The 25,958-nt window shown below is 40.2% G+C and overlaps 1 protein-coding gene across 14 annotated transcripts in view; it reads left to right on the forward strand.

The window, feature by feature from the left end:
- Positions 1–25,958, forward strand: part of FHOD3 (formin homology 2 domain containing 3) — a 373,808-nt gene that overhangs the window by 25,952 nt on the left and 321,898 nt on the right. For all 14 annotated transcript variants that reach the window (XM_062610938.1, XM_062610941.1, XM_062610937.1 and 11 more), the window contains exons 2-3: positions 8,421–8,527; positions 20,172–20,236. In XM_062610938.1, the coding sequence (XP_062466922.1) occupies positions 8,421–8,527; positions 20,172–20,236 (172 nt within the window). The remainder of the gene's footprint in view (positions 1–8,420; positions 8,528–20,171; positions 20,237–25,958) is intronic.

Raw genomic sequence — 25,958 nt, forward strand, 5'->3', positions numbered from 1 at the left:
CCTTACTTTTAAAACTCTGACCTCATAAATGTATTTGATTTATTGTAGTTTTAAAATAATTTTTAAGAAAATACTTTGAATTATGAAACTATATTTAAAAGAAGAAAGATATGTGGGGGGAGGAGTACAAGCAATTGCAGTGAAGCTTCTTGGAGCATAGGACTTTTAGGTCAAGACACAGTGACTGTATGTCATGTTGGGTTGCTGTCATAGTTGAAAATGAGAACAGCTTTTAGTGTACACTGTTAACTTTGTGCACTAATACATACAGATTACTTAGTTTCCTTTTATCTTGTTAATGTCAAGCTTTTACCTGAGATGGGTCATGTATCATAACTCCTGGGCTACATGCTTTGGTCTTTCTTTGTGATGTTGCTCAAAATAATGATGACTGGAACATACATAACCATGTCACAGACTGGGTAGTACCTACTCACATGAAAACGGAGAGACTGAGGCTGTTTTCAAGAAGGCAGTTGGTGGTGGCTCTGAAGCCAGATAGTTATTCTGGTGGGTAGGCTGTGATCCATGGGGTGCAATTAAACTATCGCCGTTTTCCATTACTCAAAGAACTAGGAGTGACAGCGATCCTGTTATATTTTAGAGGGCCAGCCATGTGCTAGTGCAGAAAACCTGCATCTGCTGATCTGTAATAAAACTTCAAAAGCATTAAAATATGATGCATTCTGAAAATAGCTTAGTCATTCTCAGTATGAAGCTTGCCCTTAGATGTAACAGTGTTAAATATTCATTTGCACTAATCAGTTTGTGCAGTTTGCTTAGAAATATGAAATATATTTAGGCTGGTGAGCAGGCAGAGCTGTTTTTATTCCTTTTTCCTGAGGAGAAATCTATTTTGGTAAGGAAGGGAGAAGAGGGCAATGCAGAAAATAAACTGGTATTTGTTGGATTTGATACCAGGATGGGATATAGTGCTCAAAACAGCTAAACTAGAGGGGAGCATGTTTAAGAACTGTGTAGTTGGAGTGAGCAAATGTGTCAGACTTGTGATGCATAAAGCAAAGCAAGGCTTAGTATTTAGAAAGGAAAAAATGAGTATAAAGGAACTTTACCCCTTATCAACCCTCCTGTGCAAAGCATGCTGTAAGTGAATAAGGAGTATGCCACCACTAATGAGAAAAACTGCTACCCAACAATGTTAAAATGAAAGATGAGCTAAGACACTTGAGTAAGATAAGGATTTTCCAAGTCTGTGCCAGAAGCTAGAATTGAAGAGGGATTTTTATGTCTGCATCTTGATACTGGATTACTTTCATCTCTCCCTCTCATTCCGTTTCCCTGTACCTGTAGAAACAACAGGTGAGCAAAATAATCTTTAGTAGCAATAGCTTAATTTACTGTTAATCTGGTGAGAGCTGGTTGTGCTTCCAGCTAGTGGCTGCAAAGTTGAGTGGTTCTGGTGGTTTATACCAGTAAACAAGTGTATCCTCCTATCTTGTAATGTAGGGCCCTGCATCCCATGGATGTGATCCTTGATCGCTAACCGAACTGAGTATTTTGAATGGTGTTAATGTAGTTAAATAGAAGAGAATATTATGAGTATAGCAGGCTTTATCTTTGTACACACTGCTGACTTGATAGCACCTTCTGGACATTTATGAGAGAGTTGTCTGTCGTAGTTTAAACCCTAGCCAGACAGCTTGTTCACTCACTCCCAGTGAGTGGTGCCGGGCTGAGAGCAATTGAGGCCAACCCCCCTGCCCCGGGGCTCTCCCCTTCCCCGCCCCCGGAGGAACAGGGAGGAGAATCGAAAGGGTGCAACTCCTACGGGTTGAAACAAGAACAGTCCAGCAACCAATGTACAACACAAATCACCACCGCTACTACCAACTACAACAATGATAAGGGAAAATAACAAGGGAAGAGAATACGATACCACCGGCCAAGAAAGCGAGTTCCACCCGGAAGCCCATGTCCTTCTGGGTAACTCCCAGTTACCCCCCACCCCGGGCATGACGTGCTGTGGTATGGAATACCTCCTTGGCTAGCCTGGGTCAGGTAGCCCGTCTCTGCTTCCTCCTGGCTTCCCCTCCTCCCTGGCAGAGCATGAGCCTCACAAAGTCCTTGGTCAGGGTAAACATCACTTAGCAGCAACCGAAAACATTGGCTTCACCAGCACTGTTCCCAGGCTGGAAGTTAAAACGCAGCACTGCACCAGCTACCACAAAGGAGAAACATGACTGCTACTGCTGAACCCAGGACATTATCCAAAATTGGTTCTTCTGGGTGGTCTCTCAGGGCTGGGGGTTGGGAGTGAGGAAGGAGCGTTTTTCCGTGATTGTTGAAAAATACAACTATGTGGTCTTTGAGCAAATAGGGAAGAAGATGACGTTTCCTAATGGCTTGTGGTTCTGCTGTGCTTTTTGAAAAGGAAGGAGGGTGCCTCTGCCATTTTTCTCCCTTAACTTCGGCCAGCTTACTGCTGCCTTGGGATAGAGAAGTTAAACCAAGCCAAAGTAAAGTTTGCTCTGGATGCATGTTAATCTAGCAAAGCCTTTTAAAGGAAGAGAAGACAGACTTTCAATAGTTTGCGTAGGCATGGTAAGGTGTATGTTGCCTCCGTATTGAATTGCTACCCACTGGGCTGCTGAAGTGAGAAGGCTAGTGTTTATGTGGGGTGCTCACAAGCATGTGCAAGGAGGAGCAGGTGGTTGTGCTCAGTCTGTAGGTGGACGTGTGGGTTTCATGTGTTTGGAATCATGTTTTGTACTTTTCTCCTCACACCTGCCGCCCTCTGGTTTTAGGCATTTCTTGTGTATTACAGGATGCTAAAGGCAGTAGATGAAAACAATAACTGAATTCAGTTTGTTTTTTTTTTTCCTTTTTCTTTCTATTCATTTATCTAGTTTCTGAAAGTGGCAGTGGTCATTTATTGGCATTGGATAAGTGGCTGATAGTCACCTTTTCCTGCTTCTGTTCTTCTTCTCCCCTGCTGTTCCTTGCTCCTTTTGGTGATATGGTTTAACTCTGAAACTGAGAAATGATGAGCTTTCCTGTTGCACAGCAACAAGGGCTTCTTTATGAAGAGAAATGTGTGTGACCCCTTTCTGTGGGTCAGTGCTTGCAATGAGAAAAAAGTCATCACTGGTATACTGTTATCGAACTATTTGAGTCCTCTTAAGCTTGATGGCCTTGTAGTACAAATTATTTTGACCCTAAAGGTTCAAGGACTAGCCACTACTGGCTGGATTTGGTTACATGCAAAAGAAGATGACAAGCCAAGCTCCTGCCCTATGTTCTTGAGTACCTGGCAGCCTGTAAGGAAAACTTGCATGAATTGGTTGCTTAACTTTTCCCGGCCTGTGTGTTCATGTGACAGACAGCCGTGTTGACGCTGAGGGCTCTGCGGGTGCTATGAGGTGGGGATGACCCCTGAGGTGGGGCAAAGATCGAGCTCTGCACCTCTGACCTTGCTCTGCCCGTTTCTGGTTATAATTGAAACCAGGACACCCTTCTCCTCTTGTGTGGTATGATTTCACTCTGTAACAGGTTAAATAGCAAAGGATGAGGCAGTAGGAAGCTCTGCTTTTAAATGTTCTGATATTTTAACTGTGCTCAACAGTTAAGTTTAATTGTGCTCAACTTCTCAGTGAAATTTATAACAGTGTAAGTATAAATTTACAAGAGTATAAATATCACTTGGTCTTTTTTGTACTTCCTGTTAATTTTTCTTACATTTCCCCTATGTTTCCTTACATTTCCATTTTTCTGTGGGAAAACTTGATTTCATGGTTATTTAAAGAGTTTTTGTGATGATGACGCACAAGGACATTAATAAAATTTCTTCTGTTGAAATTATCATTGTTTCACTTTAAAAAACCCCTTAAGTATTTACATAGAGATGAATGCAACACCTAAGATGAGTGTTTATTGTACACAAAATAAAAATTGTGAATGTAACCTTGAATCAGGGGAGATTCAGATTGGTACAAGAAAATTTTTCATAATGAGAACAACTAGCTATTGGAATAATCTCCCCAGGCAAATGGTGGGTTCCCCAGAGCTGGACACTTAAGATCTGCCTGGGCAGGGTGTTGTGCCATCTAGTTTAGGTCCTGCTAGGTGCCTTCCAATCTGGTATTCTGTGATTCTATGACACCCCCTTTCCCTGATGTGGACATATACAGCATGATTTAGTCAGTAGTGATATGATCACATACCTTGAAAGCATAGGGTGGTTCTACTCTGAACACCTCCTGCACGATGTTGTGGGACTTGTCTTGCTTCCTGAAGATGTTTGGGAAGTGAATGAAGCAGGAATCTGCAGGAGAGAAGTACATGTGATTACAGACAGTAGATAATGCTGTCCTGAAGTTCTGCCGTATAGCTACACTTGTTTGGCTCTGATTTCTTAGGCAAAGCTGTTCCTCCTCTTCTGAGGGCCTACCTCAACAACTGGAATACTGAAGAGTTAAACAGAATTGTGAAGAGCAAAGTGAAATAAATAGAATTAATTTATAAAAAATTGAATAGCAGTCTTCTTTGTGACTATGGGAAACAACTTGGTTGACTCTTCTTTGAAAGACTGTCTTTATGGATTCTGCCTTTCGATTGTCCTAAAAGAAGATGGTGTTAGTGAGGATTTTAACGTGAATTCTGATCACCGGGAAAAGTGTCATGAATGAACTACATGAGGCCATTTTTGAGGGTCTCCAGAGATGGGAGAAGTGATGCATAGTAGATATACAAGGCATTAATGTTTCCCAGAGGGGAGAGACCAGCATCTTGAATTGTTACTAATAAGCTCTAATGAGTGAACATCAGCCATCCTTTGTGTTGAAAAAGGCCGGCAATTTACTAATTAAAAATAATTCATAGGATGGCTTCTCATGTTGTATTCTGCCTGTAAAACGTGTGCAAATGAAGCTTAGAGGCAAAGTAGCAAAGTGATCCTATATGAGGAGGATTTGAGTTCTATTGCCTTAAAACCTCTGCTCCTTTAAAAAGTGTTGTTTTGATCCCTTCCATCTCTGTGTGTACACATGCATGAGAATCAAAATAATTCTGGCAAGACACAGTGTTAAGTAATGGAAATAAAAGATACTGTGTTTCTCCCATTACCCTAAACTCCTATTAATGGATACAGCGTAAAATGTGCAGTGCTTTGAAACCTGAATGAATACTATGCGCAGCTGAAACTATGGAGATGAGATGAACATAGGTAGAATGTGCTAGTCTTTATTTTGTACATGAAGTTCTTCCTGTTCTTGTGCTTTTTATATACAAAAGTCATAAGATATTAGTAAAGCACAGTGCCTTTTCCCTAATTATTCAGTATAATTGGAAATTGTGGGCAAATTTCCTAATCTCCATAGTGACAGCAGAACATTTATCTAATTGGAGTTTGCCTTTTGGCATTACTTTGAATAAATTAGCATTTATTAGATACCCTGGGCTACTGGGATAAAAGTTTCCCAGAGTAGTATTTAGTCTTTCTTGTCTAAAGAATGTATTTTGAATTAGCATAGGTTAATAATATCCTTTGTAACTAGAAAGATAGAGTAGTAATACTGTTGTTATTCTTAGTGACAGAGGCCTGTACTTGGAGGCTCTTTGCTTTCTTTAATTCCCAGGAGTCAGAGTAAAAACTTATGTCGCCTTATTTGATGACTTACTCTTTCCCCATGGGGGGAAGAAAGAATAGAACACAATTGAAATACAGCTTTACTTTCACCCTCTACCCTTTCTCCAGAGGATAAACTTAGAATCATAGAATAGAATCATAGAATAATTAGAGTTGGAAAGGACCTTAAGATCATCTAGTTCCAACCGCCCTACCGTGGGCAGGGACACCTTACACTAAATCGTATCACCCAAGGCCTCGTCCAGCCTGGTCTTGAACACTGCCAGGGATGGAGCATTCACAACCTCCCTGAGCAACCTATTCCAGTGCCTCACCACCCTAACAGGAAAGAATTTCCTCCTTATATCCAATCCAAACTTCCCCTGTTTAAGTTTTAACCCATTACCTCTTGTCCTATCACTACAGTCTCTAATGAAGAGTCCCTCCCCAGCATCCCTATAGGGCCCCTTCAGATACTGGAAGGCTGCTGTGAGGTCTCCATGCAGCCTTCTCTTCTCCAGGCTGAACAGCCCCAACTTCCTCATCCTGTCTTCATACGGGAGGTGCTCCAGTCCCCTGATCATCCTTGTGGCCCTCCTGTGGACTTGTTCCAACAGTTCCATGTCCTTTTTATGTTGAGCACACCAGAACTGCACACAATACTCCAGGTGAGGTCTCACAAGAGCAGAGTAGAGGGGCAGGATCACCTCCTTCGACCTGCTGGTCACGCTCCTTTTGATGCAGCCCAGGATACGGTTGGCTTTCTGGGCTGCGTGCACACACTGAAGCCGGCTCATGTTCATTTTCTCATCAACCAACACCCCCAAGTCCTTCTCCACAGGGCTGCTCTGAATCTCTTCTCTGCCCAACCTGTAGCTGTGCCTGGGATTGCTCCGACCCAGGTGTAGGACCTTGCACTTGGCATGGTTAAACCTCATGAGGTTGGCATCAGCCCACCTCACAAGTGTGTCAAGGTCTTTCAGATTGCAAGCAATGCAAAACAAAGTGGTGTGGACCAATCCAAAAATCACCCTCTATCACTTGCTAATTACAAATGGGCTCTACTGTAGTAATTCCAGTGTACCTAATCCAGAATAATCAAAGGCTATTTGTGTTCTTTTCTTGCATATATAAATCAGTGACTAGGAAACTGAGTGACTAAGTTTTTGGTATTGACTGCCAGATAACAAGTGTGGCTGATTTCCTGAACAGGTACTGGAAACCATAAATTTGAGGTGAAGTTAAAAGAGGTAATTCATCAAAGATGGATTCTCAATTGATTTTCTTTCCTAGTGTTAAAAAGAGCAGAAAGAAAAATCCATGGATATGATGAAAGGTTTGTAACTTCCTTTCCTTGAGTCACTGGCTGTTCCAGGCCCTTGCTTCAGAGAGTTGCTGACTACCAGCTGTGGCAGAAGATCGGTATGAAGTATACTGTTAAACACCCTATTCTCAAAGTGGTCTTTGCAGCAGGAATGTGCCATTTATACCACAGTGGCCTTTTGGTAGATGGAGGCATGCAAAGGACCTGTCAGTTTGTTTTGCCAAATCCAGAAGAATGAAACATCTTCTGTTTGGCAAGTCAGTCTGAGAACTGCTTAGCTACAGTACTGGATTTTGAATGTAGTAGCACAACACATCTGGGGCTTACAATATTTGTGAACATGGAACCAGTTACAAAAGGGTGCCTAATGCTGTGTTGATACACAAAGGTTGAGAGCAGCCTGTTCAGTGGGCTCAGTGATGGCAGTTTCTTTGCTTCCGAGGTGGGTTCAATAAGCAGATGGTCACTTACCTCAGTAGTTGCGAGGTAGGACTTTCACCTGCCCTTTGGTGAATGTGTTCTTGTTTCCCTGCCCTGGGAAGGCTTTTCTTCCTCATACCTTGAGATTTGACACAGGGTTATCTGATGGCGAGAGAGGAGCTCATGTTACTTTTTAGCTCTTCCCTCGGGCTTCTTCAGTTACCCCTCTTGATCCAGTAATTATTCTGGATTCCTGTGCAATGAGTTTTAGAGTGGATCTTCCTAGGCCTTCTCCTGTCACTAGCTGCCCATTAAAAATTTCTATCTTTGATTGTACCTGGCTTTTTTTTTAAGAACAGCTGGAACAATTAATGGAGCACTCAAAGATAAGGGAAGACAGGATGGAAATAAAGAGGGCTTATTAATTGCTCTCCCCCGCTTCAGTGTCACTGCAGGCAGGTTCCTGCTTTCAGGTCTGGTCTCTGGTTACTCAGTACCTTTGTAGGAAGTTGGTAGGGGTCTCCAGTCCTTCCCCTAGTGCCTCAGAAGGAATTCCCTGCAACCTCTGAGGCTGGTAGTGCACTGCTTGAAAATAAGAAAATCTGGGTTTTGGTTGACTGCATTCCTCATCACTGCAGCGCCCTATCTCTTGGCTGGCACACCTTGTACTATCCCTTGGCTGTATCCTTCCTTGTTAAGGACGTTTAGTAACACATGAAACAGCAGCTTCTTCCTTCCACCTCCATCCAGAGGTCCAGAAACTCTACCTAAATATACTGTAAGAACAGAGAACAGTAATTCATATCCTAAATACCATGTTTAAGTGAACTTAACTTTGCTCGCAGGATTCTAAAGGCACTGTGATGAGCCCCTCCAATCTTCTCCTATATGTTGAAATAAATAAATTTCCCTGTGTCTGTTGTTTGTGTTGATATTGTTGTGACCAAACAAGGTCTAGTGAATAGGGACTCCCAATGTATAGTTTGGTTTTGCAACATCTTGTCTGGGGACCTGGAAAATGGGAAGGCTATGTTAGAGGTGTAATAGAGAGAAGGACTGCTGTAATCTAACGATCTGAATCTTGTTCTACAGCTTGATGACTGTACCCTGCAGTTGTCCCACAACGGTACCTATCTGGATCTAGAATCCACCCTAGCAGAACAAAGAGATGAATTGGAAGGCTTCCAGGAGGATGCTGGGTAAGTAAATGTTTACTAAATTTAAATAAATAAGGGTTGAGGTTTCAGTGCGTGGTTAACCTGGTATGTTCAAGTCATCACAGAAAAAGAAAAGATAAAATTCTTTCCTCTGTGTGCACATACATCTCCTCCTTTTTGTGATTAAAAGTTTTATGACTTCTATCTACATTCACTCTTACGGTTTTTCTAAAAGAAGACAGCATACTGTAAGAAGTCTGTCCAGATGACTCTCTTGACTAGTCTAACGCTTCTATAGTTCTTTGGAACTTGATAAATGAAGGTGGTTGGTTCTGAGAACTCTGAGATCTTTCTGATGTAATTGTTGATGTAGAAGATGATATTGGAGTATTGCTCCTGAAGTTATAAGTTCAGTTTCTTTGTGCCTTGGGATTTAAGTCTTCCTCTTACATTCTTGAAGAAAAGACCTCTATCAATTTCTTTTGTACTCCTGGAATTGATTTAGCCAGCCAGGGTGTACCTCTGAGAAGTGAAAGTGAAAACAACAGTTAGCATCAATGTGTATCTGTGTGAATGCATGCGTAAAATTTGGTTTTTAGAATAGGTTTTGTTTTGTTGTTGTGTTTTTGTGGGTTTTTTTAAATTTTTTTTTTATTTTTTTGTGTTGGGCCTTTTTGGTGATTGTCTTGTTTGAGAAATAAAATGAACAGTCTAAAACAACTTTTCCTTCCTGGTTGCTATATTGGACTGGATAGCTATAGTTAATTTTATGGGTGCATTTTGGCATGGACTTCATGCACGTGAGTAATGCAGCTGTGCCAGAAGGAAATTAACTGTATTGTGAATTCGTCAGGGTTTGTTAACCCTAAGTGATGCAGCCCTTTTGCTTATACTGATTTCTTTGCTTTTTGTGATAGCTGTCTTGCTTTTGTTTGATGAATACTTTTTACAAATTTAAACTGTGCCTCTGAAGATTATTTTCTGTAGAGGAGAATTTTAAATAAAACGCTAGAGATACCTATGTGTGCATTTGTGTACGTCCTCATACATACCAGTTTTGAGCATGTTTTGTAAGTATTGGCAGATAAAGAAACAGTTCTGTTAGAAATAAAATTATTTAGAAGAGAGTTCTTGAATAGACATAGTAGCCAGTACAACTGAACTGATCCTTCCTGTACCATAGAAGCATTGAATAAAGAAGTTGATCTAGTCTTCAGTTTTATGTAGAGGTGATAAAAATTGTTGCAAAGAACAGCAGGTTCTTATATCCAGCTTTTATAACTAGTTGAAAGCAGCAGGATGGAGGAAAGACTTTCTTTTGATTTTATTTATTTATTTTTTTTTTTTTGGTAGTAGTAGCATGTGCCAATATCTCCTTGCTAATTCTAGTAGTTTTAACTTCATTGCTTCTGATCCCCCACACCGGCATCGCTAAGCAATTTGGCAAGAGAGAGATCAGTTGTTGCTTTTCCTGACAAACTCTGCACTTGAAAATAGCAAGCTACCTTCTACATTGTTTTATTTTCTGCCTCCTTTGGGCACATCAAATCAATTACATGAATTGTTCCTGAAATGTGATTCTAGTTTTCTCTGTGGTGGCTATCCTAGGTGAAAAAAAATAAAACAAACAAACAAAGCATGTAGAACTAACCTTACTGCTTGGAATTGTCTCTCTCCTGTGTTATTTTGAGCTGAAAAATCAGGTTATGTTTCTCTGTACTTTGCATGTGTGTGCAGGCATCCTCTTAACTGTGAAATTTGTTGCAAGAGAACAGTAAGATGATGGAGAGCAATCAGAACTTTAGAAATCTGTGCGGTAGCTTTCCCATATGACTCGGTAACGTCACTTTGGGGTAAATACAACTCGTGATGTTATTCAGAAAAACAGAATATTCTAGACGTAGGATAGTAAATGCAGCCAGTAATGTCTCCATCCCAGGTTTCTAGCATACTCCATTTTTGGGCCCTGCAGCTCTGATCCTTTCCCTGGGAGAGACCAAGGTGCTGAGCTGGAGTACTCCTGTGCTCCTAAGATGGAGTTGCTGGCTGCAAACACTGGGGCTTAGCAGCAGCCCGCTATCTGGGAGAGACTGGCCACAGAAACCACTTAGTCTTTTGCTTTTTTCTCTCTGGGTCATTTCAAGGTCCTGCTCTTAATCTTCAAAGCTTTTAATTTTCTAAGATTAGGCTACCTCAAGACCTGCCTTTTTGCTATGCTGAGGCTGCTGTGCTCATCGGGGTCACTGAAGTTTGCTGAACTCTGAATGAAGGATTTAGTAGCTGGATATTCGTGAAACTTCTGATCCTGAGTTTTGGAAACTCCTATTAAGAGTGACCAGAATGTCCTGCAGTCTGGCTGCTTTCAGCATCTTTTAGCCAAATGTTCCTGTTTGCCCAGACAAAATGATGGGTGACGTTTGGTTGGTTGTTTTTTAATCACACTGCTGAAAGGAGACTTATAAATAAACCATGCATGAAACACAATTTTATGTGAGAGGCTGCAGGTATCTGTTCTCTCTTGGAAGGTTTGGATGAGCATAGTGAAAAATTAGAAGGATTTTTCTTGAAGAGGAAAGAGGAGGATGATGGAAGGCTGGAGGTTTATGATGTTTATCTGTAAATAACAGGTATAAGAAACACATGCAGTCATATGTAATTTACATGAATCCTCTTCTGTTACTGAATATAGTGAAAAGAGGCTTTTGGTAGTTTCTATCTACTACAGCAGTATCTAAACTTCCATTTAGGGAAGCGGAAAACCCAACATACATGCCAGCTCAACCTCTAGGGCTAGCTGAGCAAAACATGGACATGGATGGGAGTGTTCTCCTGTGTCTACAAGTCTTGCTGCTGCTGCTTGCACCTTTGGGAATAGCTGTGGGATTCAGGAGAATAGGATCATCTTTATATGTTTTTTTTTGGGGGGGGGGGGGTGATGAAAGCCAGGATGGACAGCTGGCCAAGCAATGAGGCTGGAAATGGGTCATAAGAGCATGTAGGAAAACTGCCATTCTTTTCAAATCTAGCATGTATTCATTGCTCTTTTCCTTGTTTTTTTGTTTGTTTATTATTTTTTTTTTTCCTTGCTCCCAACACAAGTTACTCTGATGCTTAATTGTGTAAGGAGGTAAAGTGGAGGTAGTTTAGGTGGCCTGGCTGTTTTGTTAAGGTGCCTGTGACAGTTAATGCTCTTTTCCTTTTTTTTTACTTGTCATTTAATGGAGCAGCAAGAATTATCAAGAGGTTTATGTATTTAAGTTACCATAGAATTGCCCAAATTGTATTTATAGGCATGTCTTAAAAAGGCCCACAAGGTGATGCAGTCCTAAACCTCAGAACACAAAAGTTTCCTCAGATGGCATGTTGCCAGCAATGGAGATTTCTTGGGAAATATGTTTTCAAGGCTTCTGTTCAGCAGAAAGGTTGTTTTAAAGTACTTCTGACAAATCACTTCATCTCTGATGTCTTTGCATTCCTTCTAGACACCTTGTCCCAAGCCGTTTTGACTGTGTGAGTCCAGCTTAAGTTGGATGCCAGACCTTTTCCCTCTTGGTGCTGCTGTTCGTTCTGAGCTCAGACAGAATAGACATCAATGGAGTCTGACGGGGATCTTTAATATTCTTCTTTGTTTGAGAGCTTGAGTCATGATTTTATAGCTTGTGGTTGTCAATACCAAAACAGCTGCGTCTCTCCCCGACTTTGCCCCAGAATTTACTCACAGCTCGCCGTTGTCAAGGGAAAAATCTACATCTGTACCAGCATTTCTGTGGAAACATTTGAAGATTTGCTATTTTTGCATTACAGTGATTACTGCAGGCAAATGAATGCAGTAAGAGTGCTTTTCCCATCCCCTCTCCGTAAACAGATCATCTGTAGGGCTTCAGATAGGGTGGCCAGAAAGCACTGGAGGACTGCTCTGAACTCAGTTCTTGTTGTGAGTAAACCCATTGATTTGAGAATCCAAACCTTGAACAACAGCAGCACCGCACACACCCACCATCTGTCAGTGCAGTTTGAAAACCAGTGTAGTATTGCAGAGTAATTGCCTGGAGCATGTGGGCAGGCGAGTGAGTTTGTGCTGTGTAATTAGTAAAAGCTGTGAACTTGCTACACTTCCTATTCCACAGCAACTAGTCACGGTTGTGCTCCTTCCCTGTGGTTAATGCAAGGGAGTTTTGTATAATCAAGCTCATACTCTGTTTATCCCATGGCAGTTCATCTGTCTGTGTGTGGGGTGTGTGTGTTTGTATTACTACTGACTAAACTAATAATCTGCTTCTGGTAAAAATAAGTGTCTCTAATTTAACCTTCAGTTGTGAACTAACAGCTTAAACCACTGCAAATCTCTGACTAGCTTGGCATCTCTGGTACTGAAGCAGTGGAAACTAGTGACTTTGCCAGGGTTAAGACCATGACAGTACAGCAAAACAGTGATTTATTTCATATTTACTGCTCAGTAACTGTGCTTGGTAGCAAAAGCATTGATGGCCCAGCACTAAATACAAAGCCCACTTCCTAAATGGAATTAATATGGAGAAATAACTGGCCTGAGGACAGTTAAGAGCTTGATACAGAAGTTATGAAGGAAGGACCCCTTGCGAAATATGCTAATGGAAAACTTCCAGAAAGCAGAAAGAGACCCAAAGAAGTATGTTGATCAGTACAAAGCAGAATTTGTTTTTATGTACTTACGTATGTGCATGCATGTTCTACTGCAAAGTAGGGCAGTTTTAAAATAGTGCTTTCTGAATCTGGTTAAACTGATCACACCATGAGAAAAAGCATAATTGGCCAGTTAAGCTTTGAAATGTGTTCCATGTCGCTGCTTTGGGTAATCTCTTCTTCAGGTTACCTTTTTTTTTTTTTAGTATCATCAATGAAAATCATAAACCCATTTTTTTCATAGGTTGTTTTTTTTGTTTGTTTTTTTCTTCAGTTATGAAAAAAATTAGAGCTCTCTTTTGGTACTATAAGTCACAGGTTAGCTATCAGGGGCCTTTGTGAGAATGAAAATGATTATGCAGGTGCAGTTTCCTTCTGCTCTGCAACTATGGAACTTCTAACAAAGTTGGTCTGGTACTTTGTTTTCCTGGAGCTGAAACTGTGGGTCTCATGATGTTGTTGAGAGCACCAGAGAGACACTTTTCCTGAAGAGGAAGAAGCATCAAGTGATCCATCTGAAATCCTGGTATTTCAAGGCATTTGTTTTTCCAAGTGCAAAGGGTTTTCAGTGTGCAGGTGATAGCAAAACCACATGACCAGAAATTACCCACTGTAAAGGTTCCTGGAAGGAATGTACAGCCCAAGTCTGAGAGCTACTGACAGCAGTGGGAAATATATAACCTAAGAACTGGAAAGCATTGGTCGACTGATGTGTCATCTCTGAAGTATGTGATGTGAGGTTCACAAGAAGTGAGGAAATGATTCTTCTGGTTTTGTGTTTTACCCAGAAGCAGTATTATTGTTAATAGAGCACTTCTAATGCAAATATCTTCACCCTTTGCCAGCTCATACAGTCTTATTTTTTTTAATGCAAAAATGTAAGATGGAGACTTAACTGATCATGCTATTGGTGCTTCACAAAACAACAATATGAACTTACTGCTGAAAACAATTTTATGTGGGTTGAGCTTTTGGGGTGGAAAGGGACACAGCTCTGCTAATGAACCATAGAATGGTTTTGGTTGGAAAGGACCTTAAGATCATCCAGTTCCACCCCCCTACCATGGGCAGGGATGCCTCATGCTAGGCCAGGTTGCTCTAAGGCCCCATCCAGCTGGGGCTTGAACACTGCCTGCTGTTAAAAAATGGTCACTTGCTGACTGTGAAGGCTGAAGTCAGCTCAAATATTTTAGGAGCTGTTAGAAGGTTATTGTTTTAATGTGGAGAAATTGAACAATTAACAACAGAGAAATAACCAGCATGATGATATGGTTTAGTGTGAGGTGTCCCTGCCCATGGCAGGGGGTTGGAACTAGATGATCCTAAGGTCCTTTCCAACCCTGACTCTTCTATGATTCTATGTTTCTGTGAGTCAGAAAATAGGGAAGAGGGTGGGGAAAAGGGATGCTCATTTTCCAGCGTCTGAGGTTTGCTTGCATACAAACTACTAAAAAGGACAAATGGACCAAATGTTCCACCATTTAACGTGCTGCATTTCACAGTGTGTGAAAGTGATTCATTTTCTTTTGGCAAAAGTTACTGCCTTGTGGTGAGGTGCACAGAAGACTCCACCCAGACCTTTACCAACATGTACCCAGAATACATTAGCAATAAGTAATTGGGCATTACTACTGTGGTTTATAATGCGTACTTGCTGAATCCCTTGAATGTTTCACTTAACCCCTTTGAGTTTCTCATTTTTATTTCCTTCTTCTTCCATCCTATTTTTTTTTTTCTAATTTAAAAAAGGAAGAGAGGATGAAAACCTTGCCTAGTAAATGTTGTGTTTGCGTAAAGCAAGTGGATGTAAAAAACCCAGCACCTCAGTGCCAGTCTGTATATAGTCCTTATTTGCACAGTTACATGGGCCAGGGTGCTTTTCCTCTTGTTGGCATTCACAAGTGACATACAGGTAGCTGGCAGGGAATTTTTTTGTGTGGCATATAGGTAGCTGGTAGGGAATCATAGAATGGTTTGGGTTGGAAGGGACCTTAAAGATCATCTTGTTCCAGCCGCCTGCCATGGACAGAGATACCTCCCACTGGACCAGGTTGCTCAAAGCCCCATCAACCTGTTAGTTGTCAAATTCATGCTGATAAACACAAAGCATAATATAGAAATAATCCACAGGGGAAAAAACACATACAAGTCTCAGCATGCTTCATTTCTTTGCATGCTGTTGCTTATACCAATAACCTGCAATATTTTGCCTGCCCAGTTTTTGGTTAGGGAATATGCTATTAGGATTATTGCTACCTGGATTAGTCAAGCTTTAATTATTTTTATTTTTTAATGAAGAGTGAACAGGCATCTGAATAGTGTCTGTTTATTTTTTTTTAACTGCTACTGTCAAGTGATTGTTACTTTAGTAAATGTGTTACTGTCCAGGAATGCTCAGAGTAAAATCACTGTGTTAAATAATTAGGTGAATTGCAGATGTGTTGCAAGAACAGAATGCAGACACATTCTGACTTCACACACAAGTTTTTAGATGGAAAAACTGAGGTAAGAAAGGGTATTTCACTGATTTCATTTAAAGATGAGTGCATATGTTTGCCTCCAACTGCCTGTCATGTACCAGAACGGGTTACTGAGTGCTGTCATCCGTTGAAGTGTATTGGAGATGAATCTTAGCATTTAAAACACTTTTAAAATATTTATTTTATTTCCTGAGCTCTTTTGTTTCCATTCTTCAATGAGGATAACATGAGCTTGAACATGACAGTTGGATTGTTGGATGATGGTCTGTGAAGAGCTTCAAAAAGGTTATTTGTTTGGGTAAGATTTTCAGAGGACTTTCAGAGTGATTTTTAATGTCTCTCTCCATGCACATGTGTGCTCTCTCTCTCTCTTTCAAGACTTGGCTTTCATACAACATATTTTAAGTGTCAGATTTTTTTTTATTTTTTTTTTTTTGCATCTCCTGAATCTGTAGTTGAATGGAGAAACATATCATATTGAAACTGCAGTCAAACTGTGTCTTAACAGGTTTGAAATCAAAGCCTTGGATTTTTGCTGTCTGATTAAGAGCAGGTTAAGAAACACTTTCCTTATTGTGTGTATGCTGGCTTGCAGATCTCTTTCGGGGAAAACGTGATAGACTCAAGTGCTTGAACTCTGGCAAAAATTCCATCTCTGTGCATTCAACAAGGAATAGTTTGTTTTTCGCTGCTGATGTGGAGCACCTTAAACTATGAAGCAACTGACTGTGAGGCAATACGCCATTGTAGCAGCATTTTCCATGAAGGGTGCGTGCAAGTGAAGATGGAAATGCATGGGTGCTGAAATGAGAATGTGAGAGCCAGTTGCAAAAATAATGCTCTTCAGAGTGTGTCTGTTGCCACACACTTGCTTCTGGTGGCATCCGATGTCCGGGCTTCTCTTGTGGGAGTCAGTGACTCCTTGCACTTAGGGATTGCTGTTGGATGCTCATTGAGCTACTCCTTTTGGAAAAAAACACATGTGATTATTGGAGAAGTTTGATGGTCCACCAAGAAATCTGAGTGCTGTGAGAGGCTGTAACAAAATGTGCAGCATGTGTTAAATGTGTGCTTTGAAAGCTTTCCATGAAGAACAGCATCTGTGTTTTCATAATGGTTAGGCTGTTACATCAGGCAGACATAGATGCAGAATTGTTATAGGGTAAGTTGTCAAGAGCTTATTATTAACTGGAAGTGTCTATCAAAATGTTGTCAATACTGTTCTTAGTTTCCAGTCATTGCAATAATGGAATACCCTATGTGATTCTGACTATAGATATTTTCAAACTGAAATTAAACCAGAAGTGATAAACTACTGTGTGTGTGTATATATATGTATATATAGAATTATTATTTTTTTAAGTTTGAAGTACCTATTGATAACTCTGGAATTTAAGTCATTGACAAATTAAAGCTGAGTACTGAATTTGGAGATAAGATGGGTTTGTGATAGATTACAAATAAGAATTATGGGTAGTCAGGGGCAAGGATGACCAGTGGTTCATAGAGTTGAATTTCAGCATAATGGCCACATGTCAGGGAGGCTTTAAAGCATACCTTTGCGTGTGCTAAAGGTTTGGAATAAGGTTCTCTTCTATATATCTCACACCAGTACCTTGAAAGTCAAGTATTGGATATAATATCTGGCTTTTGGGGATCCATCTATGGATTTACAGGTTGCAGAACACTGGGCTTTTTCCTTCCCCATCCCTCTACAGGGACATCAGCTTTTTACTTATTCCATATGTTTTTCTGCTTTCCTGAATACATGCCAGGGCTAACTCTATCCTTAATGCTTGCTCTGTGGTACTAGGAATTGGAAATTAGTCTGCCTGCTCCTAATCAATAATCTGTGAAACTGGAAGAGATGACCTTTATGTTACTGGCTTAACTGGTTTTCTAAGCTAAATCTTGGGAGAGGAAAACCAGAAACATCAGCCACTCTTTCTTCATACTTCTTACCTAGGCAAGGGTGGGGGAAAGGGAACACAAACAGTTTTACTTCTGACTGGAAGATCCAAAACTCTTATCCTTTATGCTTGCTCAGTGTAAGTATTACTACTGTTATTAAATGAAAAAAAGCATGTCAAGAACATCTCTGTATGAAAATTGTTTTCAATTGGAAATGGCAGATACTAGGAAGTGCAGCTTTGCACTGAGGGAATTCAGTGATCGCTGTTCCAAAGTAGCAGGCTACTCTGCCAGTGTCCTGTTTTAGATAAGTCTTCCATGTGCAGGGGTAGGAGAAGCTAAGCTCACACCCTCAGAGTAGCTGAGTCCGGGCTTTTGATGTGGCAGATTGACACCTTGGTGGCTTGGCTTTACTTGATCACAGCTGGGCAGGGGAGCTGTGGCAAGAAGGAAATTGAAAATGGTTCCTTTTTTGTTCCAGATGGAGACCCTAAACCCTCAGTTCTTCCTCTTTTGTTTCCATAAAAGAGATTTCTTCCTTTTGTCTCAGCTACTAATAGAGGAGGAGAGGTTTAGAGATCTTTTATTGTCTTTCAAAGAATTACAGTGTACCATAGTAAGACGGTAATGACTCTTGTGTGAGGCTATATATCAGTAAGCAAAGCTACAATTGGTATTTTCAATTTGGTACCCTGTGCAACAATTGCAAATTAAATATTCCAGAGGAGTCCTTGTGCTCCAGTGGGAAGGGGCAGCTGTTAAAAATCTGCAGGAGTGAGCACAGGAAAAAGACTCTGTCCAACCAGAGTGGCAGGAGGAGTTTAGGTGGGCAGGGAGTCAGTCCTAAACCTAGAACTGCTCCAGGAAGCTTTAAAATCTAGACTGCAGGCAGCTCTTGTTGGTCGGAATAGTATGTTGCTGCTCTGCACTTCAGACAGAAGTGAGAAGGTTTGCCCTTTCCCTCCTTTGCACTACTGATGTTCAAGCAGACCCATTAAAGAGCAATTTGATTTAAAGCTGGAGTTTTATATTTTTTTTTTGTTTTTTTTTTTTGTTTTTTTTTAATTATTTAATCTCTAGAGAAAGGTTGCCATCCTGAAACTGGAACTGGGGCCTCTACAAGCAGGTACATAGTTCCATGTTAACTACTTTTTTTCAGTTTCTTAATGTGCTTTTCCTGTGTTTTTTTTTAAGAACAATATTTTTGTGAAAATATCTGTCACTACTTCACTGACCTGCCTTCCCCTGCAAATTTTTCAGGGAGATGATATAAAACATGTTCTTTTGTAGTAAATAATGAGAAATGTTTGTGTTCCTCTAAACAACTGTGGGCAGGAAAACAATCAGGTGGAGAGGAACTTTTGTTGTTATCTGGAATTTAGTGGGTTTGGTCTAATCAAATTACAGCCAGTGGAAAATTCTTCCGAGTGTCTTTGTGAAGGGTTTTGCCCTGAAATCTCTTAGCAGAGCTGTAAAGTGTATAACTGAGAGGTTGTGCTGGTTTTAAATTTGCCTGTAAGTTGTATATACAAGTGGATCTAGGGTTTGCCTGGTACATGCTAAGCTGCACCTGTGTTCTGAAACCACTTTTGCTTCTTGTATGTTTTCCCACAATAAATTCACAGTCACAGAATAGCTGAGGTTGGAAGGGACCACAGGAGGTTATTGGGCCCACACTCCCTGCTCAAGCATGCCCTCCTGGAGCTGCTTGCCTAGCAATTGCATATTTAGTTTCAGGGAAAAGAGGAAGAATATGCTTCTCTACAAACAGAAAATACATGAGGGCTTTTCTTACCCTCCCACTTTCCACCAGGTGAGCAGGCTTGGATGCAGGGGCAAGTCACTAGCCATGTCCTAATGTCAGTTTGCAGGTATAGCACAATAGAAATCAAGAATAGTGCTCTTGTCCAGGTAAGTATTAACTGCATTTCTTCAATTTGAAAACCAAATAAGAAATGTAGCAGCTAACTAAGATGGAGTCATTCCATTTAAGACTGTGATGGAACTGAGAGCCAGAATGAAGGACGACTCTTCTTTTTTTTTTTCCGCTTTACATGAAAAATGTTTACATGAAAAAGTTTTGCCTCTTTACATGAAAAATATATCTGGCTTTGTGAGTTAAAGACTGATCAAGGTAAATGAGCAAATGTATGAAAGAGTAAGCAATGTCTTGCTTAATCTTGCATTGTCTTTTATGCTTAACTTATACCTACATTTAAAATATTTCTGTGAAAATTTAAATGTGCAGTCATCATTTGGTACTTCTCTAAAATGGATTTCTAGAGTGAGTCATTGTGGTGGGTTGACCTTGGCCAACTGCCCATCCAAACTGCTCTTGCTTCCTCTCCTCAACAAAAAGGAGGGAAAATATGATGAAAAAAGTCATTGGCTGAGATAAAGATGGGGAGCTCACTCATCAGTTACTGTCAAAGGCAACACAGGCTTTAACTGCAGAAAATTAATGTATTGCCAATTAAAATAGAGTTGGATGATGAGAAGCAAGTACAACTCGTAATACCTTCTCTCAGTCCCTAACCTTTTTTCTTAGGCTCAAATTCATTCCTTCTGTCCCAAGTCTTCTACCTCCTCCCTACATCTTTATGTATTTTTTTTTTTTCCTCTTCTCTTTTTAGGAGAGGCAAGAAGCACAGTATAATTCTGAGGACCCAGCTGTCGGTGAGAGTTCATGCCTGCATTGGTAAGTGAAGTTCCACATGCCTGAAAGAGAGCAAATAAACAGAATCAATCTCTGGGAAGTAAATCTGAGGAGTATGAATCAGACTTGCTGTGTTCCAAGTTGAGGATAACGGCCAATAAATTGATTTATTTGTTCTGTTTGTTGCGTGTTAAAATTACGTGGTATTAGTTACATTACCCTTCATAAAGTATGTTAAACAGCCGAGGGAAGCATAGCATTTGACAGTGGGGTGAGATGGCTGGATGTGCTTTGGAGAATCTTGGATTATCTGTCTTGTCAGAGCCTTTGTGTGTGCCTAAAGACTGTTCTGAATTGGGAAGCGGCTCTGAAAAATTGTTGGCTGACAGCTAACTTGTGCATGTAACGTTCATTGCTTCACATCTTGCAGATCTTGGCCACATATTTGTCATTATCACAGTGTCAGTGTCTTAAAACCCCTGCTTAAAACAATGCTGTCACGAGGAGAAGTCTAATGAAAGTCATAATGTGCATGTCACAAGAGCTTTAAGGTTGCGTAAACGGAGGCTGATGTGCTGTGATGATGTTAATATGTTTTCCAGCATTCTGCAGAGCAGAACGTTTCGCTGACTGTTAGTGGCAAAGGTAATGCTCAAGTTCTGGTAATATTATGATAGATGTTATGAGTGGCTGGTTTAAAAAAATTAGAAGAAAATCCTATATGTACGTGCCACACTTGCCGGTTTTGTTTTCAACTTCTCCGTAATAGATTTCACACCCTAATACGTTTAGCTTGTTGCTGCTTCAAGAGATCGTAGCTGAAGCATTGAAATATAGATATTTTCCTTAAAAGGAGGGGGAGAAAGTCAGAGTTTTGTATTATTTCTACAGTGCTACTGCTGTTGGAAGATTCAGGCTTTAAATACAACTAAACTTCTATCCTCTGCCCCCAGGACATGTTATGAAATGGCCTTTCTTGGGAATCTGAACTGAGCATAAGCAACCTACAGAATTCCTCAAATACCTCCCATTGAGAGCGATCTCTAGGCTGCCTCGTGCAGGAATAGATTCTCCTCTACTACCATTAACTTGAGGAAGAACAGTAGAACAAGCCTTTGTGTTAAGTATTAGAGTAGAAACAGAGATACTTCGAAGTCTAATGAAATTGAAAGCACTTTGAAGAAGCTTGTTCTTGTTAGGTCTGGGAATATACTTGGCAAAATAGGCCAGTGGAGCAAGGCAAGTTTTTATATTTCCTGGACTGAGGTTTTATAAAAACAATTCTCATGTAAATATATTTTTCCAGAGTGCAGCCATCGAGGAATTGGAACACACCAGGTTCTGAGCTTTCATGTGTGCTTGCTTTGTTGTTACCTGTTTGCATTCAAGCTCACTGTGGGCAATTAGGCATATTGCTGTGCATGTATTTTAATTGTTCCTGTTTGGAAGTGTCATCCTTTGTCAGGTGCTGTTATACTCTGGCAGCAGTGATGCATTCAGCAGTGAGTATAGAGGAAGCCAGGCTGCAAGTCCAGATTTCGAACTCCTCAAGCAGAGGTGTGTTTGGATATGGGCTTTTGGCTTTGTTAGTTGTAGGCAGAAAAGCCAAATGCAAAATCTGGTTCTGATTTCCAACCCCCCTGCTGACATTTAGTTTTTTAGGGTAAGCTTTTGTTTCAGCCCATAGCTTGATATAATGTAGTTTCTTCTCTCTTCTTTTTCATTTTTACATATCAAATACACATTTGGTATGGGGTAGTTTGAAAGGGTCAGGAGCACTCTGTGGCTGTCAATACTGGCCTTGCTTGATGACCTGTGCCTGACAGTTTAACTTGTCATGGGGTAAGAGGGCTGTTACCCACTGGCACGGTGGGTACTTTTCTTCCTTTTGTGTGTACTTTCACATTGGCTGCCTGTTAACGTCTTTTTGGCAATAAAAGCATTAGGTTTAGAGGTTAAAATATGTGCTGCGCGTTTGGAATAGAAGTCAGGAGTTAGAGCAATCTTGAGAGCGTGTCACATCGAATGAAACCATGTTGCTTTGACTGTTTTTTCTCAGTCTCCACAATATCCATGGAGAGCACTGTGATTAGCAATATTACTGAATTTGCAAAGTCCACAGTAGGTAGCTTAGGACTGCTTTCTGAGAAGATGTGGTTTGTTCTGAAGTACCCTTGCCACAGAGCTTTCTGTCATCCTTTCATTCAAGGTTCTACTTTGCTCTGAACAGCTGAAAGGCATCAAGAAATAGCTTTCCTGTCATAAAATAGACTCTCCCGTTTGGAAGGTGGACCAATTTATTTATATATTTTTATTTCTTCCTCACGTTGTACTTTTAAATTGTGGAAAATACACAAGTGTTTATGTTCAGATGTCCAGATAAAGTTTTCCATCTTTACTGACTTCAGATCTCTGGGGAACCCATTGGGCTTTAGTGTCAGAGAATGACTACAGGCCAATATTTTGAGACTTGGGAAGCTCTAACAAGTCCCATGCCAAGTGGGATGGTGTGGTTTTTTTTGTGTTTTGTTTTAAGCAAGGCAAGGAAGGAATACAGCTTAATAACTTGAGTGTGGAAGTTAGAGCATTGTTTTCTGCCCTATTGATGCTAGTCACTCTTAAGCATCTCAGTTTAATGCATTACTACTTTCTTTTTTTCCCCCTCTCAGTCTGAGTTCTTGTCTTATGTTCACATTAAGGACTTTCAGCACGGATGAACAAATTTTCTCCTAAATATCATCTCCTAAAAATATGTGTATATGTCTATTTATATATATATAAATATCTCCTAAATACTTTCCCCATTTTGGCTTGATCCTGATTAAATTGTCAGGATTAATTAAGAGGTCATTTAAAAAAATAAAATGTGTTTTGACTGCAAACTGCAATATCTGCAGTTTTTTAATAGCAAAAGACTATTGCTGATACCAGTTTTGTTCAGAGACATAACTAATTGTAAATTACTGATGTACTTTTGAACTTATTGATGTTAAAAGGCCTTAGTGGGGCAAGATCAATCCTTAAATCACATACACTGACACTAAATTGTTGTGTTGGTTTTTTTTATAATCTCAAGCTGTGAAATTTGACCTTTTATTCAGATTAGATTTATTGTGAGTTGACACCTTGTGGGAAAAGTCTGGTATTTTTGGCAACCTTATGACTTTCCTTGTTTGTATTTAGTTAGGTCTTAACATAATTTTAATTTGAATGCATTGAACAATTATGGGGCATAGCTAAAGCCGTGATAAGGGCCTGTGCAAATGAGCATGTAGCTTTACAGGGTGAACACTAACAGTGCCAGAAATTTTAGCCCTGAAACTAAATGGAAGGTTTCAGAGCAACTTGGTTATAGTGAAGTTTTAAAGCTTTTTAAAAGCTCCACTCTTCCCGGACAGTGACTTGGTTTATTCATGATGCCCTTGCTTGGACAGCTATGTCTGTGACTGCTGCCTCATTTGTCCCTTTGTTGCTTCTTGGTAGTTCTCCCTCCAAATCTGATGTGGTCTCAGAGAGAAATGGCACCATTCACTCTTACAGATCTGGATGCACTACCTAGCCCAACAGAGTTCCATGTTCTCTTTTAAACCACATGTCCTGCGTGATGGGGAATTGGGAGTGTTGCTTTCAATAGTGAGGATGAGTTTTGGACAGGGACCCATGACAGTGACTTAAAATGAATCTGCCAAAATAAGTTCAACATTAACTTCATGTGTTAATACAATGTAATACAAGAAGAATGCAAATAACAAAGGTTGATGTAATTCTGAATGCATGTATTGGCCTGGGATTGCTCAGAGTACTGTAGCTTGGAAGGTCAGCAAATGTTGCAAGGTGTATTTTGAATTTTACTTCTCCATTGTGCCAGTTTATTATTCAAAAATCAAACAAACCCAAAACAAACCACTCAATTGATTATTTAAAATGTTTTCCATTAGAAAATTACATTTTTGTATGGTTATAGCTCCCTCCTGTATTTATGCAATGTCTTTCTTTTATCTGTCTATATATTAAAAATAATTTGCATAGATATTTGTGTGTATTACATTTCATAGCTTGATCCAGTGAGAACCCTAAAGAGTGTGCAAGTGTATTATTCCAAGTGTTGCTGAACATAGAACATAGCTTCATTATTAGTCTTTATAACTCCTTTACAATCTTGTTCCACTGGCATTTTCACATGGGCAGTTGTAGATCTACCAGAGCACTGTGCTTAAGTGATCGACAGTGTGCCCACCCTTTCCCATCCTTCTGTGGGTGATCTGCAGTGGATTATTCCCAAGTATGTGACACAATAGCTGCCATGCTGCACGCTGGCTTTTTCTAGCCCCTGTTGTTAAGGCATCTGCTTTAACCCACAGTGTTAGTAGCAATAGCCCAGCCTTTCCACATAGCTTTTTGGATTGTCTTTTTTGACATCCTCTCATTCTTAAGATATCTTCTGTGAAACGTAGCCATAAATACTTTTCTGAGCCCCTTTTGTTGTGGGGTACCTGAGTGAAGCTGTAAGCTAGTTGTAACTAGGAGGCTAGTTAGAAGCCAGCTGTTTTGATTTGTTCTGTAATGAAGGAAGTATGCAGCTAGTTCTCTTTTCCATCTAGTTTTCCCTTCTGTTATCCATTATGGAGACTTGTTGCATGTATTACAGCAGATATGATTAAGTTCTCCAAATATTTATGCATCTATTGAACATGCTGGAAGGACCTGTCCTTCCAGGTGCTTGAGATGCAAGATCCTTCCGACATTGCTTTCACGAAGACAAAGTTGTGTCTTGAGTCTGTAACTGTATCTGGCATTTTGTTGCAGAGAAGTTAAGACCCATGGACTGAACTGGGGAAAAAATGTGGTTTGTCCTCTTACGAGAATAGTATTAAGTGTAGAAAAGCCAGTGCAATTCTTGTTAAGGAAATGTGAGTGTTGTGTTGCATTCTCTGAGGTCAGAGTGAAGCTTGTGCCTACAGTCCGTGTTATTGCATCACTTGAGATGCTTCTCCCTGCAAATATCATTATTGTATTGCATCTGTCTGGCATATATATCTGTTTGCAGTGTGTTGAGTGCTGGAGTAGAGTTCTCATAGCCATGGAGAGAAAGCATTGTGAAGCTCCTGTAGTTCATACTTTAAAACTTTCTGATTTAAGTAAATACCTTGTTGAATTTAATATAAATAGCTTTCTTTTGGTAAGGGAGTTGCTGAATGCACTAAGAGAAAACATCTAATTGGAAGACTTTCCTAAAGGAAGATTAATAGTGGCAGTATGGGCACTTCTTTTGGGCAAGTAGTGACTGATATGTTCAAATTAAAGTATCAAGGAAGGGAAGTATTTTGGGTTGTTTTAAGGGCATTTTACAATTTTCAGTGTTAGACATTGCTAATAAAAAACATTTTCAGTTTGAGAGAGAGAACATGTGGAGAGTATTAGCAGTTCAGCAAAACGTGCAACCAATTCGGATTTAATTTAAAGGGAACAAAAGAGGTGCCTTGAGAATTTGTCGGAAGCGCTGTGGTTTTGCCTTCTTTGCGCTGATGGTAACAGGAGAGAGAGGTGAGTTGAAATTGCTTTATCGAATACCTTCTTAGCATAACTGGGACAGAAAAGACAGTGATTAATGGATTTAATAGTGCTGCACAGAGACCCTGCATGCATTATGGATTTGTAATCACAATACGCTTCCTATGACTCTTGCTGTAACTTGGTTAAAATTCTGGCTTAAATGAAGATAATAAACAACATGTTTATTAGATGTAAACTGACATAATGCAAA

Source organism: Pezoporus occidentalis, unplaced genomic scaffold (genome assembly GCF_034315485.1).
Source record: "Pezoporus occidentalis ecotype Australia unplaced genomic scaffold, CSIRO_AGI_Poc_V1 ctg15, whole genome shotgun sequence".
NCBI lineage: Eukaryota > Metazoa > Chordata > Aves > Psittaciformes > Psittacidae > Pezoporus > Pezoporus occidentalis.